Here is a 25592-nt window from a genome sequence, read left to right as displayed (position 1 = left end):
ATTGTCTGCTTGAAAAGCTAGGGGGCTTAACAAGGTTTATTTATAAAAGTGTCAATTTCTATTTAAATCTGCACTTTTTACAAACTGAAAAAAGAAGACACACTCTTCACACACAAAGCTTTTCAGCAAGTTAAAGTGCTTTAGGGGTCTGTAGAGTCCCTTTAAGGTTTTCATTTCCTTCTTTACTATGAATGTTCCTTCTAATTTGTGTGTGCAGAGTCTGGATTCAAGCACACAAGTTTGAAGGATCTCTTTAAATGTTTGTATCAATTTATTGAGCTTATCCACTCACCATGTGAGGATCTCTGGAACTATCACTTTGGGATAAACTATGTATCCCATAGTCTCCTATTAGTCTGCCATAGGCTAATATCTTACATTGTCATACTATTCAACAGGCCCACTTATTATAGTAACATGCACTGGTTGCAATTTGCATTGTGTACATTATCTGTCTTATAAATGTGAACATTGATGTTACTTTGGTAAAGATTTACAACAAAGTGGACATATTGATTATTGACATAATATCATGACTCAACCTACACTTTGCACATAGCAGGGTCAGATCCACAACAAGAGATCACCCCATAACTCAACCCATTTGGAGATACATGGGGCTAAAAAACGTTTCAATCTTTGTCCCCCTTACATTCTGTTCTCTCCCCTCCTTGTTGGAAAACCATGTAACCTATGTAACAATTCAGTACAACGCCAAGTTAAATACAAAAGTATTAAACTTCCACATTGATTTTGACAGCTCATGTAGTTCATTTTAAAGAAAATGCATTTTTCCAAACATGATGAATGTGAAAAGTCACCTCAAGAAAAAATGATACCAACTCACAAGAACAGTAACCGGGCCAGGTGTCTATTTCAAAATGAGGAAGATAATAATTAATGTAACTATGCTTATACGAGTTCACTTCTGAATACAACTCTGACAAACCTTTAGATCAGCCTGTCCCGAATGTGACAAGTTATACAGTCTACTCTAGATTGAAATAATAAAATCAATATAACCAGTCTACCGACAGGTCATTATAATTATAAGTATTTCTCATGTTTAAGTTGGGAAATTACAGAATATGCGAACAATATATTAGCTGTCAAATTACGGTACTAGGATGGCTTTATAACATTTTTGCAAAAGTGTCTGCAGTATTAATTAAATCTACGAACATTCATCTATTTTATTTATGAAGGACCGAATACATCATTTTGCTTTTCAATTACAACTTCAACAAGATTTTTTGATTATAGGCAGAAATACTGCTTTAATTACTAAACAACTTTATAATTCACTTGCTGATTTACAGCATCTCAGCGTCCGCATCTGTAAGAATATTGTAGGACATTTATTAGCAGCCAAGAGAAGAGAATCTTCATTAGTGAAATATTCTACATAAAACAGTAGTGTCTTCATGGCAGACCAATTTGGATAAAGTTGGAACTTACTAAATGTTACATATGCAGTTTCGGAATGCAAAATCTTTTCTTGCAAATGTATGTTTTTAGAACAATGAATTTAATGTTTTATTTATGTTTTATCCAAACTTTACTTTCTTTACTAATAAACGGCCACAACATTATGCAGCAGTATTATGTAAAAACAAAAACAGATATGAAATTACCCCCAAAAATTGATTGTATCAAAATTTGGAGACATTTTTAAAATAGGTCTATATATCTTCTTTTTTTTTTTTTTTTTTTTAAATAGAACATCAAAAGGTACACTAGTTAATATATGGAGTAGCAGCTTACTGATCCAATGAGAACTAAGAGTCCAGAAGGATATTTCCCTATTTTGTGAAAATTAGAAGTCGTTTCATTTTTTTTTTTTATCAACAGCTGAAATAGATGTATGAGACGTTGGACCTAACGGACAGTCTTTTTTCAACCTATATATAAATTACAATGATACAATGATTACAATTATTCTGAGTATAGTGAAAACATAACTAAAACAGTCCATGGGTTCTGGAGTAGCAAGACCTTACAGTCCAGTTTTATTCCTAAAGGTGTTTCCATTTATAGACAAAATAATTAAGTTTTCTAAAAGATGCCTAACACTCCTCATGCAAGTATTACTTACAGCAAATTAGGGTCTGCTTTTCTTTTAAAGGACCACTATACTCACCCAGACCACTTCAGCTCAATGAAGTAGTCTGGGTGCCAGGTCCCCCAGTTTCAGAGAAACTGCTATGTTTACATTGCAGGGTTAATCCAGCCTCTAGTGGCTGTCTTCCTGACAGCCGCTAGAGGCGCTTCTGCGACGCTCACTGCAAAAATCGCATTGAGCACGCAGAACGTCCATAGGAAAGCATTGAGTAATGCTTTCCTATGGGCGTTTTTAATGCGCCGTGGCTCTTGCCGCGCATGTGCATTCGGCTCCACTCGGTAGCTGACTTTGGAGGGGGAGGAGAGGTCACCATAAAGGTAGATAAAGGTAGATGACTGAACGGGTTTTATCCCCTTCAGCCCAGTGCGAGGGGGGCCCTGAGGGTGGGGGGACCCTAAGGATTATATAGTGTCAGGAAAACAAGTTTGTTTTCCTGACACTATAGTGATCCTTTAAGTCTATGGACATGGAATACATTGCAAAATCAGATTATCTTGACATTCTCACTGTCCATTGTAAACAATGTTTGATTGGAAAAGGTGTCTTCTCAAGTGATGGCTAATACATTTTGAGGGTCTAATATGATCTTCCAAAAATCTTCAGTGAAAAGTAATGTGTCTTCTGGCATGCCAGATGAGTGGAAAAATGCCAATACTTAAAGGGACACTATAGTCACCTGAACAACTTTAGCTTAATGAGGTTGTTCAGGTGAGAACTATAGCTCCCTGCAGCCTTTCTCATGTAAACACTGTATTTTCTGAGAAAATACAGTGTTTACATTACATTGAAAGTTAGGAACACCTCCAGTTGCAGTCACTCAGAGTGAACCAGAGGGACTTCGGAGTTGATGGAGGCATAATATGCCTCCATCCACTCAGATCTGCTGTCAGCAGAGCACAGGGAAGCACTGTGCACAACATCCTGTGATTCAGTATCTCCTCCCTCTGCATGCAGACACTGAACTTTCCTCACAGAGATTCATTGATTCAATTCATCTCTATGAGGAGATGCTGATTGGCCAGGGCTGTGTTTGAATCATGCTGGCTCTGCCCCTGATCTGCCTCTTTGTCAGTCTCATCCAATCCTATGGGGAAGCACTGTGATTAGATCAGGCTACCACATGTCAGCAGACTGCTTGTTTTTCTGAGTCTAACAGCATGCAGATTTACAGCTTCAGGCTTGAATACAGTAAGATTTTTACTATATTTATGGAGGCATGAGGGGCCCAAGGGGGCTAGATGGTGGTGTTAACACTATAGGGTCAGGAATACATGTTTGTGTTCCTGACCCAATAGTGATCCTTTAAGAAGGAAGCACTTGATCTGTGGCAAAGGAAGAACTAGATTGTTTACTAAAAGCATGAGAGGGTAAGAACTATCTCATTCTATTAGTAGACGCCATAGCTCCATAACCTAGGTTTTCAGAAAATGTAAATATTCCTCTAAATGAAGCACACGTTATAAAGACAGCTTTTCTAAGTGACAAAAAACATTGTCAAAGCACTGAACAATTTAGGTGAAATACAGTTGCTCGGTTTGCACCTGGTGACGCTGCAAACAATTTTATTGTTTTGATAACTGACCCATCTCTACCTTTTTTCAGTTTCCCTATTACAGAGGAATTGTAATTTCTCTGGAAATTACACTATTGACAAAAACAGTAAAAATCACCTACGACTTGTGGCCTTTTTTAATGGGATGCTGTGTTTTCTTTTCAATTGATATCATATATTTAGCAAATGACATCACAGTCAAGTTCAGTTCAGGCAAACACTGCAAATGAGGAGGAAGTGATGATTCCCTTTTAGAATGGGTTTTGCTAAACATGATTTATGCAGAGTTTGGTTCAATAAAACAAATCGCTATATCTCTGTCCTTAAAAGCAATATGTTTCTACATCTGGTTATACACACTATATGTAAATATTGTACATATAATATTCCCCTAGCTATTTTTTTTTTTTTTTTTAATTCTTTATTTTTGTAGTGCAAACGTAAAATACAAGCAGCTCGGGTATGCCACAACAGCATAAACAGGCAATATTTGGTACAGGATCATACATTGAAGTAGCATTGTTAAATCTGCACAATTTTTTTTTTTTTTTGTTAGTAGATGATTTGTCAAACGCTTAAGGTTAGGTTTAGCAAGGTTACCACAGGCTAGGTACAATTTACTAGATGCTATGGTATATGTTATAGGTTATAACAAGATGAAGTCTACGAGAAGTGACATATCGATTTATGGGTGGGTACGTCTAAGAGGTCACAGGCTATGTTCGTCTATTATTTTAGTTGTAGACATAGTTTTACACGGCAGTCTAACAGCTCACTGCTGTAATTAAATTAACATAAGATTAGATTACGGTTTCCTCTGAGTAGGAGTACAAAAGTGAGCTATGTGTTTGGAAGCATGCTTATATATTATGAGAAAAACAAAGTATAACGGTATGCAGTGCTAAGAAAAGCAAAAAGTAAACACGCTTGTAAGAAGCTGACTATTAAACATGCAGCACGAAAGAGTATTCTCTACATTTAGTGCAGTGCGTGGATGAGCTAAAAGGTATTAGACATGGAATAACAGTACTTGGTCTGGCTTATAAATTGAAGCAAAATCACTGCACATAAAAGTGGTATGTTATATTAAGGGTTAGCTAGGTGAGAAACCACTGGAAAGAAGTTTTAGCAAAAAAAAAAAGAAAATAACGTTCCGAATAAAAGTTACTATTGCTGGTGGCACAGGAGCACAATGGGTATGAAACATGCGTATGTTGTCAGAGTCTGGGTGTTTAGCTGGGGTAACAGTCCAGGCTAAGTATACCCTTGTGCGGCAGTATGATGGAGGCTTCAGCCGATACCCAGAGTAGGTAAGTCCAAGTTGCTGCTGTTGGGAGACCCTCCTCTGTTGCCCCTGGGCATGGCGTCTCTGCGTCGTGAGGTCGTTCCGGCAGGGCTCTGTGGGGTGTGTAGCCATTCAGCCATGTGTTTTGCAGCGGTGATAGTGAAGCGCCGAATCTTGTAGCCCTGAGTGCCGTGAGTCTGGCTGGGTGAGTTGCTCCCACGTGTCGCTTGTTTTGTGGTTCCGCTGTCGTTGGTCAGTAAGTGGGAGCTTGCGCTGGAGTGACATGGCGCCTGTTCCCGCCTTGAGGATCTCAGGAACCTGCTCCGCCGGACGGATTCTTTGGAGGATTGGGGTGCAAGCTTGTGGTAGCGGCGGCGTATCGTTGGACGGATCCATGAGGCCACCGTTAGTTCTGCCTGGCGGTAGGTTGTTCCTCTGCTAAGCAGCGCGTCTCTGAGGAGTGCGTAGATCTGGTCAAAACTCCCCAAAGGTGTCGTGTGTAGTCGGGTGTGGGTACTCCGCTCCGTAGCACTGCGTTGGGCGGCCATTTTAGCTGTGCCTTTGTGACCTGGTGCCCCGTGTGCCTTGTAGTCGGCACGTCTGTTTTCGGTTCCGTGTGATTTGTCCAGTGGGGACCGGGATGTCCCCCACCGGTCCGGGGGGGGGGGAGAGGGCAAGCTGAGGCGGAGTCGCTCATGGGTCTTTGTGCCGAGGAAGGCGGCCGCCTCACCCCGGCTCCTGTCCCAGTAGGCCGCAGTCGGTTTTCAGCTTTCCCGTGTCCGACAGGCCCCGGGGTGGTGTCGTTAGGTTCAGGGGGGCACCCCCTATGTGGGTGGTGTACCCTCAAAGGACTTTGGGCCATGTAGCCGCCGCTTTTGTCCCGGGTTCTGCTCTCCAGGCAGGAGCTTGTGCCAGACACGTCTGCACACCCCCCTAGCTAATTTTTTAAATTAGTCTGAATCACTTCAGATTAAATATAGAAAGTTGTGCTAAACACAAAACCAGAATGAAGCAAGTTAAAAAGTGTTAACATGTAATGTCTAGATTTTACCATGTTTGTTCGATATATGGAAGTTGTTTTGGATTTTTTTTTGATCAGGTAATCTTTCTTGGGCAAAGTAGTTGCTTTTTATTAAATTAACATCTAAACTTGAAAACATATAAAGCCTAAAATATGATCAATTAATGCATAATTAATTAATTAATGCCAGAACATGGCAAACATTTGGCTGTGAATAGCCTTTTTCATCTCAATGTAATCACTTTATAAGTTATTGATGCTCTAGGTTATTCCAGAAACATCTATAAGTTTCAGGGTGGCACGGGTTACTGTAACGCCTGGGGTTGTTCCCGCAACCCCAGGCGTCTCTTTGACACCTTTAATTCTCTTCTTTGCCCTGCTGTGGCCACCCCCAAATCTAACCTTACTGCTGATAACTTTGCAAGTTACTTCACTGACAAGATTGAACAGCTAAGGAAAGAATTCTCCCCTCCTTGCCTTTCTGTTTCTCAATCACACAAAGATCATGCCTTTCCTACCCTTCAGACATTCTCCCCAGCTACTGACCAAGAGGTGGCTGCTTTTCTTTGCTCCTCTCGCCTCACCACTTGCCCGCTCGATCCTGTCCCATCTCACCTTATCAGATCTCTCTCCACTTGTCTTGTGCCTTCTCTAACACACATCTACAACTGCTCGCTCTCTTCTGGCATCGTCCCTGCTGACCTTAAACATGCCACTGTAGTACCTATACTAAAAAAAACATCCCTCGACCCATCCACCCTCTCTAACTACCGTCCCATACCCCTGCTCCCTTTTTCCTCAAAGCTTCTGGAAAGACTTGTCTTTACCCGTGTATCTCATTTCCTCAATTCCAACTCTCTCCTTGACCCCCTTCAATCTGGCTTCCGCCCTCTCCACTCTACAGAGACTGCCCTTATCAAAGTTACTAACGACCTAATTGCAGCTAAATCCAAAGGCCACTACTCCATACTAATTCTTCTTGACCTCTCAGCGGCCTTTGACACCGCTGATCATGCTCTCCTTCTACAAACTCTTCAATCGCTTGGTCTCTGTGACTCTGTCCTCTCGTGGTTTTCCTCTTATCTCTCCCAACGCTCATTCAGTGCCTCCTTTTCTAATGATACCTCCTCCCCTCGCCCTGTCTCGGTTTGAGTCCCCCAAGGCTGTCCTTGGTCCCCTTCTATTTTCTCTTTATACTGCCTCTCTTGGCAAACTTATTACCTCTTTTGGATTCCACTACCACCTGTACGCTGATGACACCCAGCTATATCTCTCCTCCCCGGACCTCTCCCCTGCCGTCCTGCAACGTGTCACTGCTTGCCTTCCATCTTCCATCTCTGACTGGATGTCCTCCCGCTTTCTGAAACTCAATCTCTCAAAAACTGAGCTCCTTGTCTTTCCTCCTCCTAATACTGATCCTCCTCTTTCGCTCTCCCTTCAAGTTTGTGGTACCACCTCAGTCCATCCTTGCAAGCACGCTGTCTTGGCGTCATACTTGACTCTGGTCTCACCTTTGAGCCTCACATCCAGCATGTTGCCAAATCCTGTAGATTCCATCTTAAAAACATAGCCCGCATCCGCCCCTTTCTTGCACCAGATACTACCAAGGAGCTTGTCCATGCTCTAGTAATTTCCCGCATGGACTATTGTAACCCTCTCCTGATTGTTCTTCCCAATAGCCGTACTGCACCCCTACAGTCTGTAATGAATGCTGCTGCTAGTTTGATTTTCCTCTCTAGTCGTTTCTCTCACACCTCACCCCTCTGCCAGTCCTTACATTGGCTTCCTGTATGCTATAGGAGTCAATTCAAGGTACTAACTCACACCTATAAAGCACTGAACAACTCTAGCCCCTTTTATATCTCCTCACAGATCCATAGGTATGTACCTTCTCGGTCACTCCGCTCTGCCCGTGTCCACCTCCTGTCCGTTGTCCGCACTCGTACGGCCAACTCGCGCTTGCAGGACTTCTCGTGGGCGGCTCCCTTCCTATGGAATAGCCTGCCTACCGCCATCAGACTCTCCCCTAGTCTTGCATCTTTTAAGAAGTGCCTTAAAACCCATCTCTTTAGGAAAGCATATGGCCTCCAAGACTAACCCCCTACCTCACATACCTGTCTCTTGCCCTCTCCTAAAGGGCAGCCCACCTTATTTGATTGCAAATTCCTGTCCTAATGTGTTTTACACCCCACCTTCTATAGAATGTAAGCTCGATTGAGCAGGGTCCTCTTCAACCTATTGTTCCTGTAAATTTATTTGTAATTGTCCTATTTGTAGTTAAATCCCCTCTCATAATATTGTAAAGCGCTACGGAATCTGTTGGCGCTATATAAATGGCAATAATAATAATAATAATAAAATAGCACTAATTGGAGAGACAAAATAAAAAGTTGGCCTGAAAACATTGATTGCAAAGTGACTGAAATGGGAGATTGATCTAAATCACTTGTGTCAATCACGAATTTCCTGTTCACTTTAGGGATTGGATAAGTGAAATTGAGATATTTGTTAGAATTGGGAATTAATTAATTGATTTTATTCAAAGCACTAATGATCATATTTCCTAGTTCTAGCAATTGCTTCAGAATCATCGGTGTAGACCAGTGGTCCCCAACCCAGTCCTCATGAACCACCAACAGTCCAGGATTTGTCAGTATCTCCGTTTGAATAAAAAGGGAAATACATAAATCCTGGACTGTTGGTGGTTCATGAGGACTGGGTTGGGGACCACTGGTGTAGGCCAATGTAAATATGTGTGGGTGGGCATATTTCATAATAGCACCAACCCAACTTTGAGAGCGCACATAATTCACCATAATTTCTGCAAATTTTAATTGTCTATGACATAGACTTTTAATATCCATACTATTAGTGGCGACTACCAAGACATCTGTTGCACCATTTAGCAAAGTATGATGATGGATTTCACAGATAATTCAACAGGTAATGGTTTGCCCATATATGTTTATTAAAGTCCATCATAAAGAAGCACTGTGTTCAATGTACCGTTATGTAGATACTCAACTTTGATCCCAGTTTTTTACTACCCTGGTAGAGGTGACTTATTTTTACAAGAAAGGTACATCATAAGACATTGACATGTTTTTTTTGTTTTGTTTTGTTTTTGTACGGAAAATTGGATTTTCTCCGATTAGGAACGTCTATCTATCTGTCTCCAATCATCTGTCTGTCCATCTATCTGTCTATCCATACATAAATCTATCTACATGCTAACATATTTATACAAGCACAAGAATTAACACGTCAGCCTTATACAAAATGTAATGTATGCTTAATCAAAAACATCCTTATAAAACATACAGGAAGGGAGCTCTAGTTACAGAACATATGTCAATTCTCTGCAGTACCATTTTAGTTTTCCACTTGAATGCTGCATAATGCAGAACATTATTTTTTGATTTTTAAAAGATGTGATGAGTGACTGAGAAGGCCAGGATGCAGTTCAATCGATGAGTCACTCTCATTGTATATTATTCCAAGTTAAATGTTTGAAATATTTGCTACTGATGCGCTTATTCTTCCACCTTAAAGACATTTTAAAACACATAGAAACATGTATCAAATTAACCAAGAGAGATATTTTCTCCGAAACGTCAAGTGGCAGCCTATAAACGGGAGTTAGGAGTGATGTATTTTATAGATGTTCCTGTAGTTCAGAATATATTGGGCTGTTCGTAAAGTTAACACACATTCTTTTTTTTTTTTTTAATTCTTTATTTTTCTGTGCATAGATTATCAATCAAGCAGACTTGTACTGTTAACACACATTCTAAGCTTCTGAAACCTTAAACATTAAAACTCTATTGAAACTAGACAAGGCTTACTAGAATACTTATCTAATATGGATCCATGTGCCTAGGGATAAGAGGCTAGCCCCTTCAAAGTTCCATCAAATGAAATCTCCTTGGAGAAGTAACTATCTTCATCTAGATCAGAGGTGCCCAATAGGTAGATCCCCAGATGTTTTAAAACTACACCTTCCATGATGCTTTGTCATTTTAAAGTCACACAAAGCATCATGGGAGTTGTAGTTCTACGCCATCTAGGGGGTCTACCTTTTGTGCACCCCTGATCTAGAGAATATGAGCCCAACTTAGCAGCATTACCGATGCCACTTATAGATTCCCCGTTGCCAGCAGTGGAATGCAATGTATGTGCTATAACCTGTTACTTTAGAAGTTAAATAGGTTTTCCCTTTAGCAATCACACTGAAAAAAAATCAAAAAGATACTCAATACTATTTTACTATTATTATAGTACTATAATACTATTTTTCACATTAAATATTTTTGTGTAGATGATTTTTTTTATTTTTACAATCTACTGTCAGTTAAAATCAGTCTAATCTTAATTTTTTCTCTGTCCACGATGTACTATTTATTTATTATATTTACTGTCTTTTTTTATTCTTCAAATTGACAATTATCTAGTACACTGTAATCTTTACGACCGCTTATCTTAAATGAAAAATGGAAGAGAAAAGAATCAGTCTGGTTTGGCATGCATTTCTATATCATTGCTGAGCCTGCCACAGTACAAGTTTAGGGGCAAGTTAATGCAAAGTGCACTGATTACAGGAATTTAATTTTAAATAATTAAGTAAGATAATAGAAGGATACTAGAACCCACAGGATAAGACTACATGTACTGGAACATGAATAGGCATCTAGAACTGACCAACACACAAAATTTGTTATCAAAAGAATGGAGCACAAATGTTTCTGGTTTAACGTAACGGATGTTCAATTTCTGAAGTGCATCAAAAGGTCAATGAACCTTCAAGAGTCCTTTGTTTTTTACTTTAATTTATTAATACGAGGCAACTTCAAAAACAGCTTAAAGTTCCATGTTTAACAATCCCAGTACAGTTTAGTATTTGATTTGAATATTTTATACTAATAATGTAGTCTTTTATTTTTTAGATTTTGTATTAGTCTTTTTTTAATGCATTGAAATATATATTTCAATAATAATGTATAATCTGTCCCATTTTGGACACTACATTTTGGATAGGTCCTTCGTTCTCATATGGGCCTATAGAGCTATTATCATTTGGAAGACCACACATGTTATTAAAATGTTTCATGCTAACAATGCCAACGAGCACCTGGATTAGTTGGAGAAAAATATTATCTACCATTATCTCTTTCAAAAACGTTTTTCTCCAAGGTGTAACAGCTTAATCCTTCATCCTTCTGAGGTCATTGAAATTAGCATATTTAACATCTAAACACCAGGAGGTATTTGTAAGCTACCAAAAAAACTAAATGCATGCTTCCTAATGTTATACTTAAATGTTCATTGAATGAATGATCTGATTTAATGTATAGTAAATGTGAGGGCAGGTAATATCCAGACACTGCAACTGTGAAGAGACGTTCACGATGCAAATCATGCCCCTACATTTAAACACCAGAACTTTAAAACAGGAAATGTTTTAAGCTCAAATTAATCTGAACATATTATTTTGATAATATTATTGCAAACTCATTGAAATTTCGGTTAGATTTTTCTACCTCACGATGTGGAGACCCCTTGGAGACCTCCTCTATATATCATTTTACTATTGTAGTTTTGTTATGTATATATTTTGGTATTTTCCTTTAATTATAGGTATCCATCTTCTAATTGTAAGATCTAGGCCCTTTTACACTGCTGAAACATAGAAACATAGAAACATAGAATGTGACGGCAGATAAGAACCATTCGGCCCATCTAGACTGCCCAATTTTCTAAATACTTTCATTAGTCCCTGGCCTTATCTTATAGTTAGGATAGCCTTATGCCTATCCCACGCATGCTTAAACTCCTTTACTGTGTTAACCTCTACCTTTTCAGCTGGAAGGCTATTCCATGCATCCACTACCCTCTCAGTAAAGTAATACTTCCTGGTATTATTTTTAAACCTTTGTCCCTCTAAATTAAGACTATGTCCTCTTGTTCTGGTAGTTTTTCTTCTTTTAAATATGGTCTCCTCCTTTACTGTGTTGATTCCCTTTATGTATTTAAATGTTTCTATCATATCCCCCCTGTCTCGTCTTTCCTCCAAGCTATACATGTTAAGATCCTTTAACCTTTCCTGGTAAGTTTTATCCTGCAATCCATGAACCAGTTTAGTAGCCCTTCTCTGAACTCTCTCTAAGGTATCAATATCCTTCTGGAGATACGGTCTCCAGTACTGCGTACAATACTCCAAGTGAGGTCTGAAGACCTATGTCTATTCTCTGTTCGAAATCCCACCTCTGATGCTTGCCTTAAAGTCTTCTCTAGGCCTGCACCATACCTGTGGAACTCCCTGCGCCTCTCCATTAGACTTTAACCCAGTCTCCATTCCTTTAAAAAAAAACGTATTGAAAACTCACTTCTTCAGGAAAGCATGTCAATTAATTTGTTAACAGCTTTCCCTCCCCACATCCTAATTCTTCTTCTGCAACTGTCATAAAAAAAACTACTAAGCCCTCACTGAATACTACTCTAGCAACCTACTTTTCTACCCTGCCCTTACCTTTTGTGTCACTATACGCCATTACCACTAGCATGTCAGCTCAGTGGCCCCCAACCCATTGTTCCTGTGCGTCCATCTTGTCTAGTTTCAAATACATGTCTGCCCACCCATTGTACAGCACAGCGTTGTAAAGTGCCAACAAAAATCTGTTGGCACCTTTTAAATAATACTAATAATAATATTATTGAAGTGCAAATAAAAAAGGAAAGAAGTAGGTGGGAAAATAAAAACAGATTACACATATTTAAATATATCTAGTTATATATCTAGCTATGCCTGCTGTATTCAACAGATGATTTATACAGTGAAGATTCTGGGTTCTCTACACATGCTTGCATTGTTATATTTTGATTTCAAACAAAACACATTTTTAGGCTGGTGGAGCTGTCCTCTTTGCATTTTGACAGCTTTTGATCTTTGTAACATGGAACAATTTCTTGGCTCCATTTTGGAGCAAACTCCTACAATATTTGGGAGTAGGATTGCAATTCGTACCAACTTTCCTTTGAATTATGCTTTTAGACACCCACACTAATGAAGCTGTGTAACACTGACCGGGAGCACAGCTTGGACTGAATTTTTTTCTAAGCATAATATTTTCACCACAATCAGATCTGCTTCTTAATTCCCAATCCCTCCCATTTTATTGTTTTTATGTTATTCAGCTTTGTATGACTTTTACTTTATTTTGGACTTTATAGCATTTGAGCTATAAATATATTTCATGCTTCTTGTATTGATGGCAGAATTGCCATTTTTCATTAGTTTTTATTAGTAGAAGTTATGTAGTACTTATGATGAGTTGTTGCATGTTTCGATTGGTTTTCATTAAATAAGAGCATTTATTACTATTGATGAAACAGTTTTGTACTCCCTATGCATATTATATTACAAATTACCATCTTTTAATTAATCACCCATTACTTTTAGGATAGTGGTATTATTGTAATCAGTACATTTGACAGAGCAGCATCTATTTATTTTTACATTAGTGTAACTTTAAAGCGGTACTGTCATGGCCGAATCCCATTTTTTTTTTAACCACCCTCCCTACTCTACTACATCTAATTGTCCCCCTAGTCACCCCAAATGCCCCATATTACCTAGTTTTTAAACTTTATTTTTGTGCCCAGACCTAAGTCCTTGGCACCGCCATCTTTGTGTTGGTAGATGAAGGCCCTGTGGGACACGTCATCTGCCCACACTAGATAGCGCTGTGAAATTCCCGCACATGCCCAGTAAAACACTTGGGCATGCGAACATGAATTTCATCCTTCATTCATTCATCAGAAAGACGAATAAATTAATATAAATTTTAAACGAATGAACGGAGACCTGTTCGTTCGGTTTATTACAAGGAGGGAGCTACCGGCACACAACTCCCTCCTTGTAATGTGTAGTGCAGTGCTCCAAGACACTTCCTAAACCCCCTTAATAATAATCCCTCACTGGTGGTCAATATGACCCCCAAATTAACATAAGGGAGATTAACATCTCCCGAATGCCTCTACTTGCTATGCCACAAGTAAGGGCATGTCTACTAAAATGAGCAGGAAGTAACAGGACCACTTTTATCATTGACAGCGAGGGTGGTGTAGCAAGGTTAATTTATTAAAGTGTTGAATTATGCTCTTTTTTTAGCCCAAGTGCTTTAGGGGTCTTGAGTGTCTCTTTAATTAAAGGAAACACTGCAGCTAGGGTAGTTAGTGCTTAAACCGCACCAGATCCAATACGTTATCGGATCCTTTGACATTGTGCTGGTTTTGTAATGAGCAAGTAATTGCAATTTCCTTTTTCACGTTTGCTAACGTACTAACGTACTAATGAGTTGTTTTGCTTTTGCTTGTTTCTTACAAGTGAACATTAAAAGCAGCAGCATTTTTTATGATAAACAGTTGCTGGACAGTCTGTTACACGGTATAGACTTGTGACTAGAATTCTTACCACTGAGGAACGGGCCCATGAATTCTATTGTCAGAGATACCGCTCGGTGAGATCTACAGTTGTGAGGGGAGACAATGCAATATCAATATTGTTCTTTGGTCGTTTTCTATTTAGAAAGTTGTCAAAATAAGCAGTGTACGCATATCATCTTGCAGATCTCCCATACATTTTCAGGACAGGGTGAATGCAATAGAAGAACTAAGTCAATTTCATGCTAGGCTAGCCATGAAGCCTTAAATCTGCATTCACTTTGCAGGATGATTAATTACTATTGAAAATAACTATAGATTATGTGCACCATTTGTTACCGTGTATAAATGCTCTCTGCAAAATCTTTCTATGGAAAAAGAGCCAGTCCTGAACAGACGGATGTTCCATTTACAATACTAGACTGCTTTTAATATTTGTTTAAATGGGATTAAAATATATTTTGGGGGGGCGGAGCCTAACAGCGCACAGGAGCGGTCGCCATATTTTGAAGCTCCTGGGTGCCCAACTCCAAAAAGGCAAACATCAGCGACATCTTGCCAGCCACGACATACCTGAAGTTGGCATCATACTCAGGGCACCGTCCGGACTCGATCGATGCCTTTCTTTCTGGCTCCGGGCAGAAAATACCGCAACAGAGGCTCTAAGGCCTACCGCGCAGACGGCCGGCCGCAAGTGACAGCGGGAAAATACTGGGGAGACCTGGACTTCACAAACCTGCTACCACCCTACCTCCCGGGAAGTGAAATGGGGAGAAAGTCCCTAAGGACACCCGCGAATGCCGCGAATGCCGCGAAAACGCAGCGCGAATTAGGCCAGATGTGGCCGTCACAGACTCCAGCAAGTGACTCCAAAGAATCCTCTAGAGAGAGAGACTCGACATCCCAGCAAACGGAGAGCGGGAACTCACCCCGGAGCCCACTCCAGGCCACCCAAGAGACTGCCAGCACGTCAGGGCCACTGGCTACTGCTACAAAGCAGGACATACAGGAGATGCTCACAGGCCTCCAATCCAACCTCAAAGCGATGTGGAAAGCAGACCTGGCAACACTAACCACAGAGGTGCAAACAGTAGCAGCACGCTCCCAAGCCACAGCAGCAGAAGTACTGGCCCTGCAACAGGACTTCCAGGCACTAAAAGACAAGGTACTCCAAATACAAACAGCCCAGACTGAAACAAATAGACAAGTGAACACTCTAGACGATAGAGGCAGGAGAAAAAATATAAAGATTAGAGGAGTCCCAGAAAACATACCCCTGGAAGTACTGCCGCACTTCGTGAGACGGCTGGTGGCATCCCTCCTACCGGCAAAACAAGCTAAGTACTTTACGTTTGATGGGGTGTATAGGATAGCTAAATCCCCTAAAGCCCCAGCCACAGCACCAAGAGACATCATCCTCAGGTGCCAAACTGTTGCCGACAAACTAGGACTAACTGCAGCGCTTAAGGGGAAATCCCCATATGACTTTGAAAACAGCCATATCTCCTTCTTTCAGGACTTGAGCAGGGCTACCTTAATATGGCGTAAGAGCATGCAACCCCTCACAAGGGCATTTCAAGGGGAAAACCTGACCTATAGGTGGGCAACTCCAAACACCCTGTGGGTCACTAAGGACGGACAATCCTTCAAAGCTACGGCCCCGACGGACGCACCATCCCTGCTGACAGCGCTGGGCATCCCCGCTACTGGAACTCCAGCACCGGGAACAACTCACCCCCACTCCAGAACGGATGCCGAGTCATCTACGCTAGCGCCGAGAAGGAAGCAGGGACCTACTACCTGAAGAGACGCTGACAACCGCAGAGCCCCAAGAGCATCACGCACTGTTACTGATGCAAGCCACGGCTGCTGGGACTTATAAGTTAAAATCATTTTAATCTACCAATGTTCATTTGACCGTTTATTTTCCTTAGTTCTTTTATGTTCATACCTGCCGATACGCTCCACTTACACAACCGCAGTAGGGTGCCAGAGCCTCTACTGACCCGGAACCCCGACACACGGGTTTGGTAAACCTGCTGGGAGGCACTTTAATGCACCCTCCCCCCCCCCCCCCCCCGTTACCCTAGGTTACAGGGATAGAAATCACTGGGGCACACAAGGGTCACCACTTACACGCTGACCATCAAAGCAAGGGTCACACCTCCAATGGAGACCAATAACCCCACACAATCATAGCCTAAGTCATGCGGCTCATCACTTGCTCCCCGCATAGGAGACTACTGCAGCAGACACGTAGAGCGTCAGGAAGGAGCATCCTCTCCATGGCACACCACAAACAAAAGTAGCGGGCATACCTACAGACAAACTTCACTCGGCACTCCCAACAGAGACACACTCACTATGGAGATACACTACAAACACATAGGTCACCCCGGTATAACCACACAGCCCAACCAAAACAAAATGTGCGACTTATTGAATGCCATGTTAATTGTTTAACTGTGAATTTTTGACCACATGAAAGTGGCAACCACAAATGATCTGTATTATGCAACATGCACCAAAAATAAAGAATAAAAAAAAAAATATATATATATATATATATTTTGGTACACATGGGATTAAAATATATTTTGGTACACATGGGATTAAAATTTATTTTGGTACACGTGAGATTAAATATATATTTTGGTACACATGGGATTAAAATGTATTTTGGTACACATGGGATTAAAATGTGTTTTGGTATACAAACAGTATAAATATACCCTTGTGATATAGTTTCACAAAGTTGTTCTTCAGAGGCCAGCAGTAATGAACATTTTGGGATATTTTAGTATATGTAGCTTGATAAATCAACTAATCTATCTTGGCAAAATGTGATAATAACGGTATTGTGAAATTAGAATATCTGCTATTGGTTGATCTACATTGCTGGATATCTTTAATAGCAAAATTAATGTGAGGAGCTGTTACAATAGAGAACAAAATAGTTTATAAAAATGACAAGTATAAACCAAAACTACACCACAAAAATCCCTTAACCAGAAATATTAAAAGGTCCTTCGCATTGCTGGATTCAATTCTTCTTGCTTTCCAATGGCTCCAACTTTATATTATTATATTAGATATTATACATTATCCACCAAGAAAAAAAATGACCAGATGTGATAATATCTTTTAAAAAAACAACATAAAATAGATGTAATGTGTCACACTCATCATTTTGGGAGCCTTTTAACTGGTTATCCAAAATGTTCTATGAAGGGAGAGGAAAGACGGTGCATCTCACAAAGACAGGATATTGTCAGCAACATCATGTATATCATTATAAAGTAAGAGCATTATCCAAGTACCAATGGGGAAACCAAAGCATGGCTTATATACAAGTTTAATCCATACAATTAAACGGACACTATAGTCACCAGAAAAACTACAACTGAATTTGTTCTGGTGAGTAGAATCATTACTTTCAGGCTTTTTGCTGTAAACACTGTCTTTTCAGAGAAAATGCAGTGTTTACATTACAGCCTAAGGATAACTCCACTGGTCCCTCCACAGATGGCTGCTAGAGGTGCTTCCTGGGGCAGTGCTGCACAGTGTGACTGATATTCAGTATCTCCTCCCTCTGCATGCAGACACTGAACTTTCCGCATAGAGATGCATTGATTCAATTCATCTCTATGAGGAGATGCTGATTAGCCAGGGCTGTGCTTGACTTGTGCTCCTTGGCAGTCTTAGCCAATCCTATGGAAAAGCATTGTGATTGGCTGAGACTACCACTTCTGATGATGTCAGCAGACAGCAGTCAGGTCATAGGCAAGGAGACAGGGCAGAGGCAGCAGCTGCAGATTTTACTATATTCAGGGAGGCAAGAGTGGGCCAGAGGGGGCTAGAGGGTGGTTTTAACACTATAGTGTCAGGAATACATGTTTGTGTCTATAGTGTTCCTTTAAAAGCTGCTACCATTTTAACAAGCAAAACAATGAAAGCTTGCTTTTAGATCAAAACACCTAATCAAGGTGCAGGGGAACAAATCCCATACATGACTTAAATAGCAGGTGAAGGGGAGACATACAGGGGACACAGCTGTTGGCTAGATACTCTATTTATATATTTATTTATTTAATTTATGTATTTCTGTTTAGTGAGACACTCCATAAGCGTCTTTTGATTGTTTGTCCTTAACATGACGAATATAGGTTAGACTAGGGCAGAGGAGTAAGACTAGAGGCAGGGGTAGGCAACCTTCGGCACTCCAGATGTTGTGGACTACATCTCTTATAATGCTCTTACAGCCATAATGCCAGCAAAGCATCAGGGGAGATGTAGTCCAGAACATCTGGAGTGTCAAAGGTTGCCTACACCTACACAAGATTTCCCTTTCTGCTCTTATTTACAATGGTAGGGGGGGCAATGCCAGAAATTTATGCAGATGTGAATACTTCCAGCCAAGGTCCTTCCTTACCTTGCATGTACTCTGATCATTATCGAGCATATATTGGTGTGTTGAGTAAGAGTAGAGGCTTCTAACATTGTGATGGGGAAACTCTCTATTTATGTTGTTTTCTACAAAATCTGATATCACCATGTATTGTGATCATGTAAATAGTACATATGTGCCAGTCTGTGTGACAGCTCACATGTGTTAAGGCCAGTCTGCCTTGCCAGACTCTGTTTGTGACACCCTGTCAGTGTCATTCAATAAAGTGAGAATTCAAAGTGAGTTCAAAATGAATTTCAAACTGATGGCCAAAGCAAACTAACTGGAAGCATGGCCAAATGAGAGAATTTTTTGAGTTCCGCTATTTTGTCCTCAAGGTTAAAATTCGCTTTGAACTCTCACTTTACTGAATAACACTGTCAATGTCTCTTTATTGGGACAAGCATCTTTGTCTGTGTGTTTGTTTGTTTTTTTCTTTATGAAATGTATTTTCCTTTGTAAAATATACAATGACACAAAGTCCCACGGATTCATTCTCAATCCAGGGCTCATTCACTAATCAGATGGATGACTAACGCTAAGAACCAGAGCATTTACATTTTATCTAGAACTCGATAAATGTACCACATCCCATGTGGCTAATACCAATGTTCTTTGTGCTGTGAGTAAACTTCTAATTAAACTGATTAATGTGTCAACAAACAGAAGGAGTTCAATGTAAAGAGGAATCTTCAACCTAGAGAATGGGTACACGACTGCTTGATTATGCCACGTGGCTGAGATGCCTACTTACAGCCACATACATTGTGCATGAGAATGATAGGAGTTGTGGTTCACAGCATATTCAAAGCAAGTATCTTCAGATATACGTATAACGATATATCCCTGACCTAACGTATTCATTAATCATATGGTGACATTAACGAGAAACTGTTACTTCTCTGGATATTACACCAATGAATCATTGTAAATCCCATATTACTTGTATTAAACATTTATAAATCAATGCACCATTTTCTTTTAAAATTATGTTAATTATGTTAAAAATCTAGCAAGTTACGTCACAATCCAGTCGAGACTAAACAAAAGCTAAGGCATACATATTACGTGTATTAAACATTCATAAATCAATGCAACATTTTCTTTTAAAATTATGTTATTATGTTAAAAATCGAACAAATCACGTCCCGATCCAGTCGAGACTTAACAAAAGCTAAGGCATAAAAGCTAAGGCATAAAGAAATTCATTCCCCTTCTTCTCTGTATTCTATCTCTAGACTGACTGTCAGATACAAAGGAAAAGGTTTTTACAATGAAAATAAAGAAATACGTATTTGTTCAATATAGGGGGCACGTAATCATAACATTACAAATGCAGGGACGGGACAGTTTCATTTACAAATAAAAACACAGTAAATTACTCAAACGATCCTTGATATGCTGAACTTGCCATTTTGGCATTGTTATTAATGGATATATTATTTGCATCTTCCACATCTGAATAGGCAACCTTCAAATATTGTTGATGTTATGGGCATCACAGCAAGTCAACAAACCAATTAGGTATGATAAAAGTCATAATTCAATTGTCCCAGTTACTGTCTGTTCTTGATATAAACCTCTTGTAGAAAAAAGAATAGATAGGGTTCAGTGAGACGTAAGTTAATAATGCCAGGACAAAGCAGAGATTTCTTGGAGATAAAGTGAGTATTGTAGAGGTTTTATATGACTTTTTTTTTGCAATTTTAAATATAACAATAGGGGATTCACACATAAAAAGCAGCAGAAAATGCCTATATTCTCAGAGGAATGGCACAAAACCATTCTTCAACAAAACTCATTATTTTTCAATATAACCGACTATCCTAAGGCATCGGTCAGAATAAAATAATCTATTTTTGAGCAGAAAAAAAAAAAACCTTCCCCTATCCTTTGGGGATACCTATATGTGAATCTGAAGATTAGCTGAAATGTAAGCACTAACATACACAGATTATCAAAAAAAAAAAAGTCAGAGCTTATCATAAAATCCTGAATGCATGTTAAAACTAAGACGAAACCATTTCTGCATGATAAATATAAAGGAATTATTGTTCAATGCATATTATGTTTCCTTGGAAACAATACAAAACCATCAATCACTTGGGTAGGTGAAGGAGAAGCTGTTACATAAGAAAGAAAGAATACAAATAATATCACAGAACAGATAATTGGCACAGAATGTTTTAAATAATGTTATAATATTTTTTGATTATACTATACTCTTGAATGTTATTTTCTGCATTTGGTAAACAGCCCATCAACTCCTAATGTTAAGCAATTGATGCTGAACATCTCATAGAAGCTAAAGGTAGGATAAATAAACAATATGCAAAGTATAAAAGCATCTGTGTAGACAAACACTGCTTTATTCTGGATATCACCTCTCTGATCACCTGGAGTAGGGTGGCAGAGGCAAAACTCTTGATGGGCAGTCAATTTCACTGAACTGTTGGTTCATGTTAACTGTCCTTTTAAACTGCCAATCAGCATCCTAAAGGCTATTCAGGTTGGACTGTAAGTGACACTGTCTCTTTTTGTAATGACTCCTGAAGGTGGCATGTCAAGCTACAAGGTGGCACCCAAGAGGAGATATTATTGGCCATTTTTCCTCCTGGCTTTTGTCATCTTTCTCTTCATCTGGGTCTCTCATGTCTGGAGACTTCATCTACCAGGAGCTGTATCACTCGTTTGCTCTCACACAAACACAATGCTACATAACTGGGTCTCCAAAGGATCCAGCAATCTTGTGTGATCCCCAAAGAACATCTCTCCGATGCAAAATATTATGCCAGAGGCCTTAAGCCTTCATGCATGAAGATATAGTAGGATGTGATGCTGGAAGTTCAGTCTATTGCCACAGTTTGCCAAAATGAATCTCGTATATGACACCAAAGACTATCTCCTTTGTCGCATGTATACTTACTGATTGCAAAGAAATTTCAAAAAATTCCAGTGCGGTATATGTAAGTTTTAATTAAAGATTCTAACAAAAGTGGCAGTGTCTCTTTAAGCCTGATTTTTTTTCCCCTGACTTGGGTATTAATTAAGAGTTGATTTTTTTATTTTTTTTAAATATATGCTTTATCTAAGTAACATATTAGTCATAGGCAATAGTCAGAGGGTATATGCAGAGAACTAAATTTCTACCCTGTATATGCATCTGTGCACGTATTCATCAAAAATAGTGTTGACCCGGACCAACTTGCAGACTGCAATTTAAACTGACCTAGTATTACTTTATTCAATAATCACTTGCAAAGTTGGGTTTTAGTTGATAGGATGTTCCACATAAAGTTAGAGGAGGTCATTTTAAAAATCATGGTAGTGTTATTACAGAATTGCATCTATAGAGAAGTGTAAGCATATTTAACCTAGATTACACGTTATTTTCATATCTCTCAAAATTGGGAGCCGCACAAGTGGGACAGGGAGAGGGAAGCAGAGAAAGTGGCATGTCACTAACATATAACATATCACAGCTGACATGATTGTAATCAAGCCCTCCGATAATGTTGCACGCAAGCTACATTGACCACCAGCCCTGCTCAGGAGAGAACAGCAGCCTGAAACTCTGACTACTGTACCAAAAAATGGACCGTTTGAGTATATTTAGAGCAAATTTAAAATGTGTGCCGCACTGCAATGCTCGCTTACATCGTGAAGAGGGATTTCAATGCAAGACATGCACTCTCGGCAAATATCTAAGAATCATCACATATTCATAAATATCTATATTGTCTATAGTTTTAGTTTTCTAAAAAAATTATGTTTGTTTATTTAATTCTCCAGAAATCATAAAAGCTGAAATGCTGTCTTTCCTGGAGATCTGTCTTTCCTGGAGAGTATTATTGTAATGGCCTTAAATAAATAAGCAGATAAAAAAAAGTAAGAAAAAAAGACAGCCGGCTAAGTGAGTTCATCTGTGAAATGTATTATATTGAACAAGATTAGAATCTATCCAGGGGAGATTTGCTTGTTATCTCAATTCATGATTTCAAGTGACAAATGAATAAACCAAGCAAAATGAAGGTTCTCCAGCAAACTTACCCTTCTAATCTCACATCTGGCAAGCTTCGGTTTAAAGCAATTAGATCGCTGGCCATTAGATTAAATTGGTTGATTTTGAATAATTCTTTCATTTTTTCCTGATCATCTTTTGGGATAAGTACGGCTTTCCCCAACTCTCCCGGGCCTTCTTGGTTTCTTGAAATAACAGCTGCCAATTGAAAAAAAGGGGAAAAAGTACTGAAACTGATGATATAAATCTATTATCATAACATACAAAATTAAACTTACCAATACTGGTAAATATCAAATAAAGATAACAAAATGTCACATAAAAGTAAGAATTTTGTCCTTTGTGCAAAAGTATTATATTAACACAGAATGTGTTTCATAACCGAAAAAGTTCAGAACAAAGGAAAATGACAATGTTTCTCTTGCTTATCGAGTTCAAGGCATGGCATTTAGTCAGCAGCCTCACCTCCAGCTTACTGCCAGACTGTGCAATGAATGCAAATAACATTATAATTATACTTTTCACTAGTAAACATAATGAAAATTACGTCACTCTCTTGACTGTAATGCCCATCCAGAATCATGCGCGCTGTGCACTGTATTAGCTGCACCTCATTGAGGACATCCAAAAAAAGTCAACAATTTTCTACAGTTGCTGTATCTCTCATGCAGTGGGAACTTGCTGGCATTTTAGATCTTGATTGATCTTAGGGGTGGTATCAGTCTGATATGCAAATGGTTGTCACTGTAATCGCACAAGTGAGCAAGACCTTTTTTGATACCGGAGAAAGAACTAAACAAAAGGCAAGCTACTAAGTTTGTGCCCATATTTCATGTCCTCATTTTCCTTGTTTTTACTTCAATGCATTCGCTAAAGGTTTACCTATATTAAAAGGGAAATCCAGACATGGACCCTGTGGTCACTGTGCCTACTGAGATATCAGCTACAACTCACTGGTAAGCCCCAAAAGAATGCCAAAGTGATCATGTGAGGTTGCTGTATCACACATGCAGATGGAATCTGCCAGCATTTCAAATCTGAACTGCTCTTATGGGGAGGGAGGATTGGTCTGATATGCTGATAGCATAGTTTCTTTCTGTAAAAAAACAATTGAGCTAAATCTTTTTTGAGACCTCAGCAGCAGCAGCGGAACTGAAGATACATTACCATCGAGTGGACCTAAGTGCAAGGGCCATCCGATGGGCCACCCCAGCATGCCTGTAACCTCAACAGTGCTGGGAGGAAGTGACAGCTGGTCACTTCCTCCCAGCTACAATAGAGCAACATGGGAGGAAGGCAGAGAGGAGGTGCACAGAATGGGACAGCCTCTGACTCCCAACCATTTCAGACAGCTGACTGGACCCCAAAGAAGTCACTCTCCTGCACTCAAAAGGTAAAAACAGGAGGGTGGCTAAACATGTTTTTGCATGTGTGTCTGTTTGTGTAACTGCATGTGTGTCTGTATGTGTATCTGTATGTGTGTCAGTGTTTATATATGTATTAGTGTCATTCTGTGTATCTGGATGTGTGTCAGTGTGTATCTGTGTGTCTGTCTGTGTATCTGTATGTGTGTTAGTGTGTGTGTATTTGCAAAGCTTGTGTATCTGTGCATACATCTCAGCATTCAAATGACAACACTATGCACAGATACACCCCTGCATTTAAATGTCAACACTACATACAGACACACCCTTACATTCAAAGGCACACACAAGTAACACACTGCTTTCAAATGGCAACACTACATAAAAACACACAGCACTACACACAAGTACACCGCTACATTCACATACACACACTCCATAAAAAAATATGCTTACATTCAAACAACAAACACTGCTCAGTGCTTAAAACCAACCCTTCTAGGATAGGCAAATGGTAGATCCCCAGCTCGAAAAGTATTGTGGGAGTTGTGTGACAGATGGGGATCTGCCTTTTGGCCAACCTTGTGATAAAGGGGGGGGAGGACTAACCGAAGGGTGAGCTACTAACTTTGTGCCAATTGTTAAATTGGATAACCTAAATAAGTTTTGGTTGTATGTCATGTTATGAAACTATGGCTTTGGTTTAATATTGTTGGATAATCTTTCCACACTATTTAATATTTTTGTATAAACTGTTAAAATTATGTTTTTAACATATTAAAATATATTTTCAAAAAATATCAACATAACAAAAGCGTATTAAAATATTAAAATACAGTGTGTGTTCGTGTCTGTGTGTGTGTGGTTTATAAACATAATTTGAATTGTAGTTCAAGATAAATCATAATAAATGTTTTAAGTTTTCAATATATTTACTATATTTTTATAGTTTTACATATTTTTGTGGAGTGAGGTGAGCCCTACTATATCAGCTTTTTTTTGGAAATGCCTTAAGTTGATTTTAACTATGCATGTCTTTTCAGAGCAGGTACAAAATGTGCTTTTCTCAGCAAACTTTAAATATGCAATGTATGATCTTTATCTCAGAAATATGCTGACAACAATATTTGATTAGAAAGGCACAATGATCCTAAACTCCATCTTAAAATGTACAGAATATACTAAGGCAACAAACAAATACTTAGTTTCCATTTTGAGAGGTGGATAATATACCCCCTGCCTCTTTACTCTCAATAAAATGTGTACGAGTGTGTCAGAAATATGAATCAATATAGAATGCGTGTACATCAGTGGCTTAGCTGTTCTCCCTACCACTCCTGG

The 25592-nt window shown here is 39.3% G+C and overlaps 1 protein-coding gene across 3 annotated transcripts in view; it reads right to left on the bottom strand.

Moving 5' to 3' along the window:
• Window positions 1–25592, bottom strand: part of GALNT13 (polypeptide N-acetylgalactosaminyltransferase 13) — a 235298-nt gene that overhangs the window by 108780 nt on the left and 100926 nt on the right. For all 3 annotated transcript variants that reach the window (XM_063429525.1, XM_063429523.1, XM_063429524.1), the window contains exon 2: window positions 22917–23085. In XM_063429525.1, the coding sequence (XP_063285595.1) occupies window positions 22917–23085 (169 nt within the window). The remainder of the gene's footprint in view (window positions 1–22916; window positions 23086–25592) is intronic.

This window comes from Pelobates fuscus, chromosome 8 (genome assembly GCF_036172605.1).
Source record: "Pelobates fuscus isolate aPelFus1 chromosome 8, aPelFus1.pri, whole genome shotgun sequence".
Classification (NCBI taxonomy): Eukaryota; Metazoa; Chordata; class Amphibia; order Anura; family Pelobatidae; genus Pelobates; species Pelobates fuscus.
The sequence above is the reverse complement of the archived record's forward strand: the minus strand, read 5'-3'. Positions and strand labels throughout refer to the sequence as shown.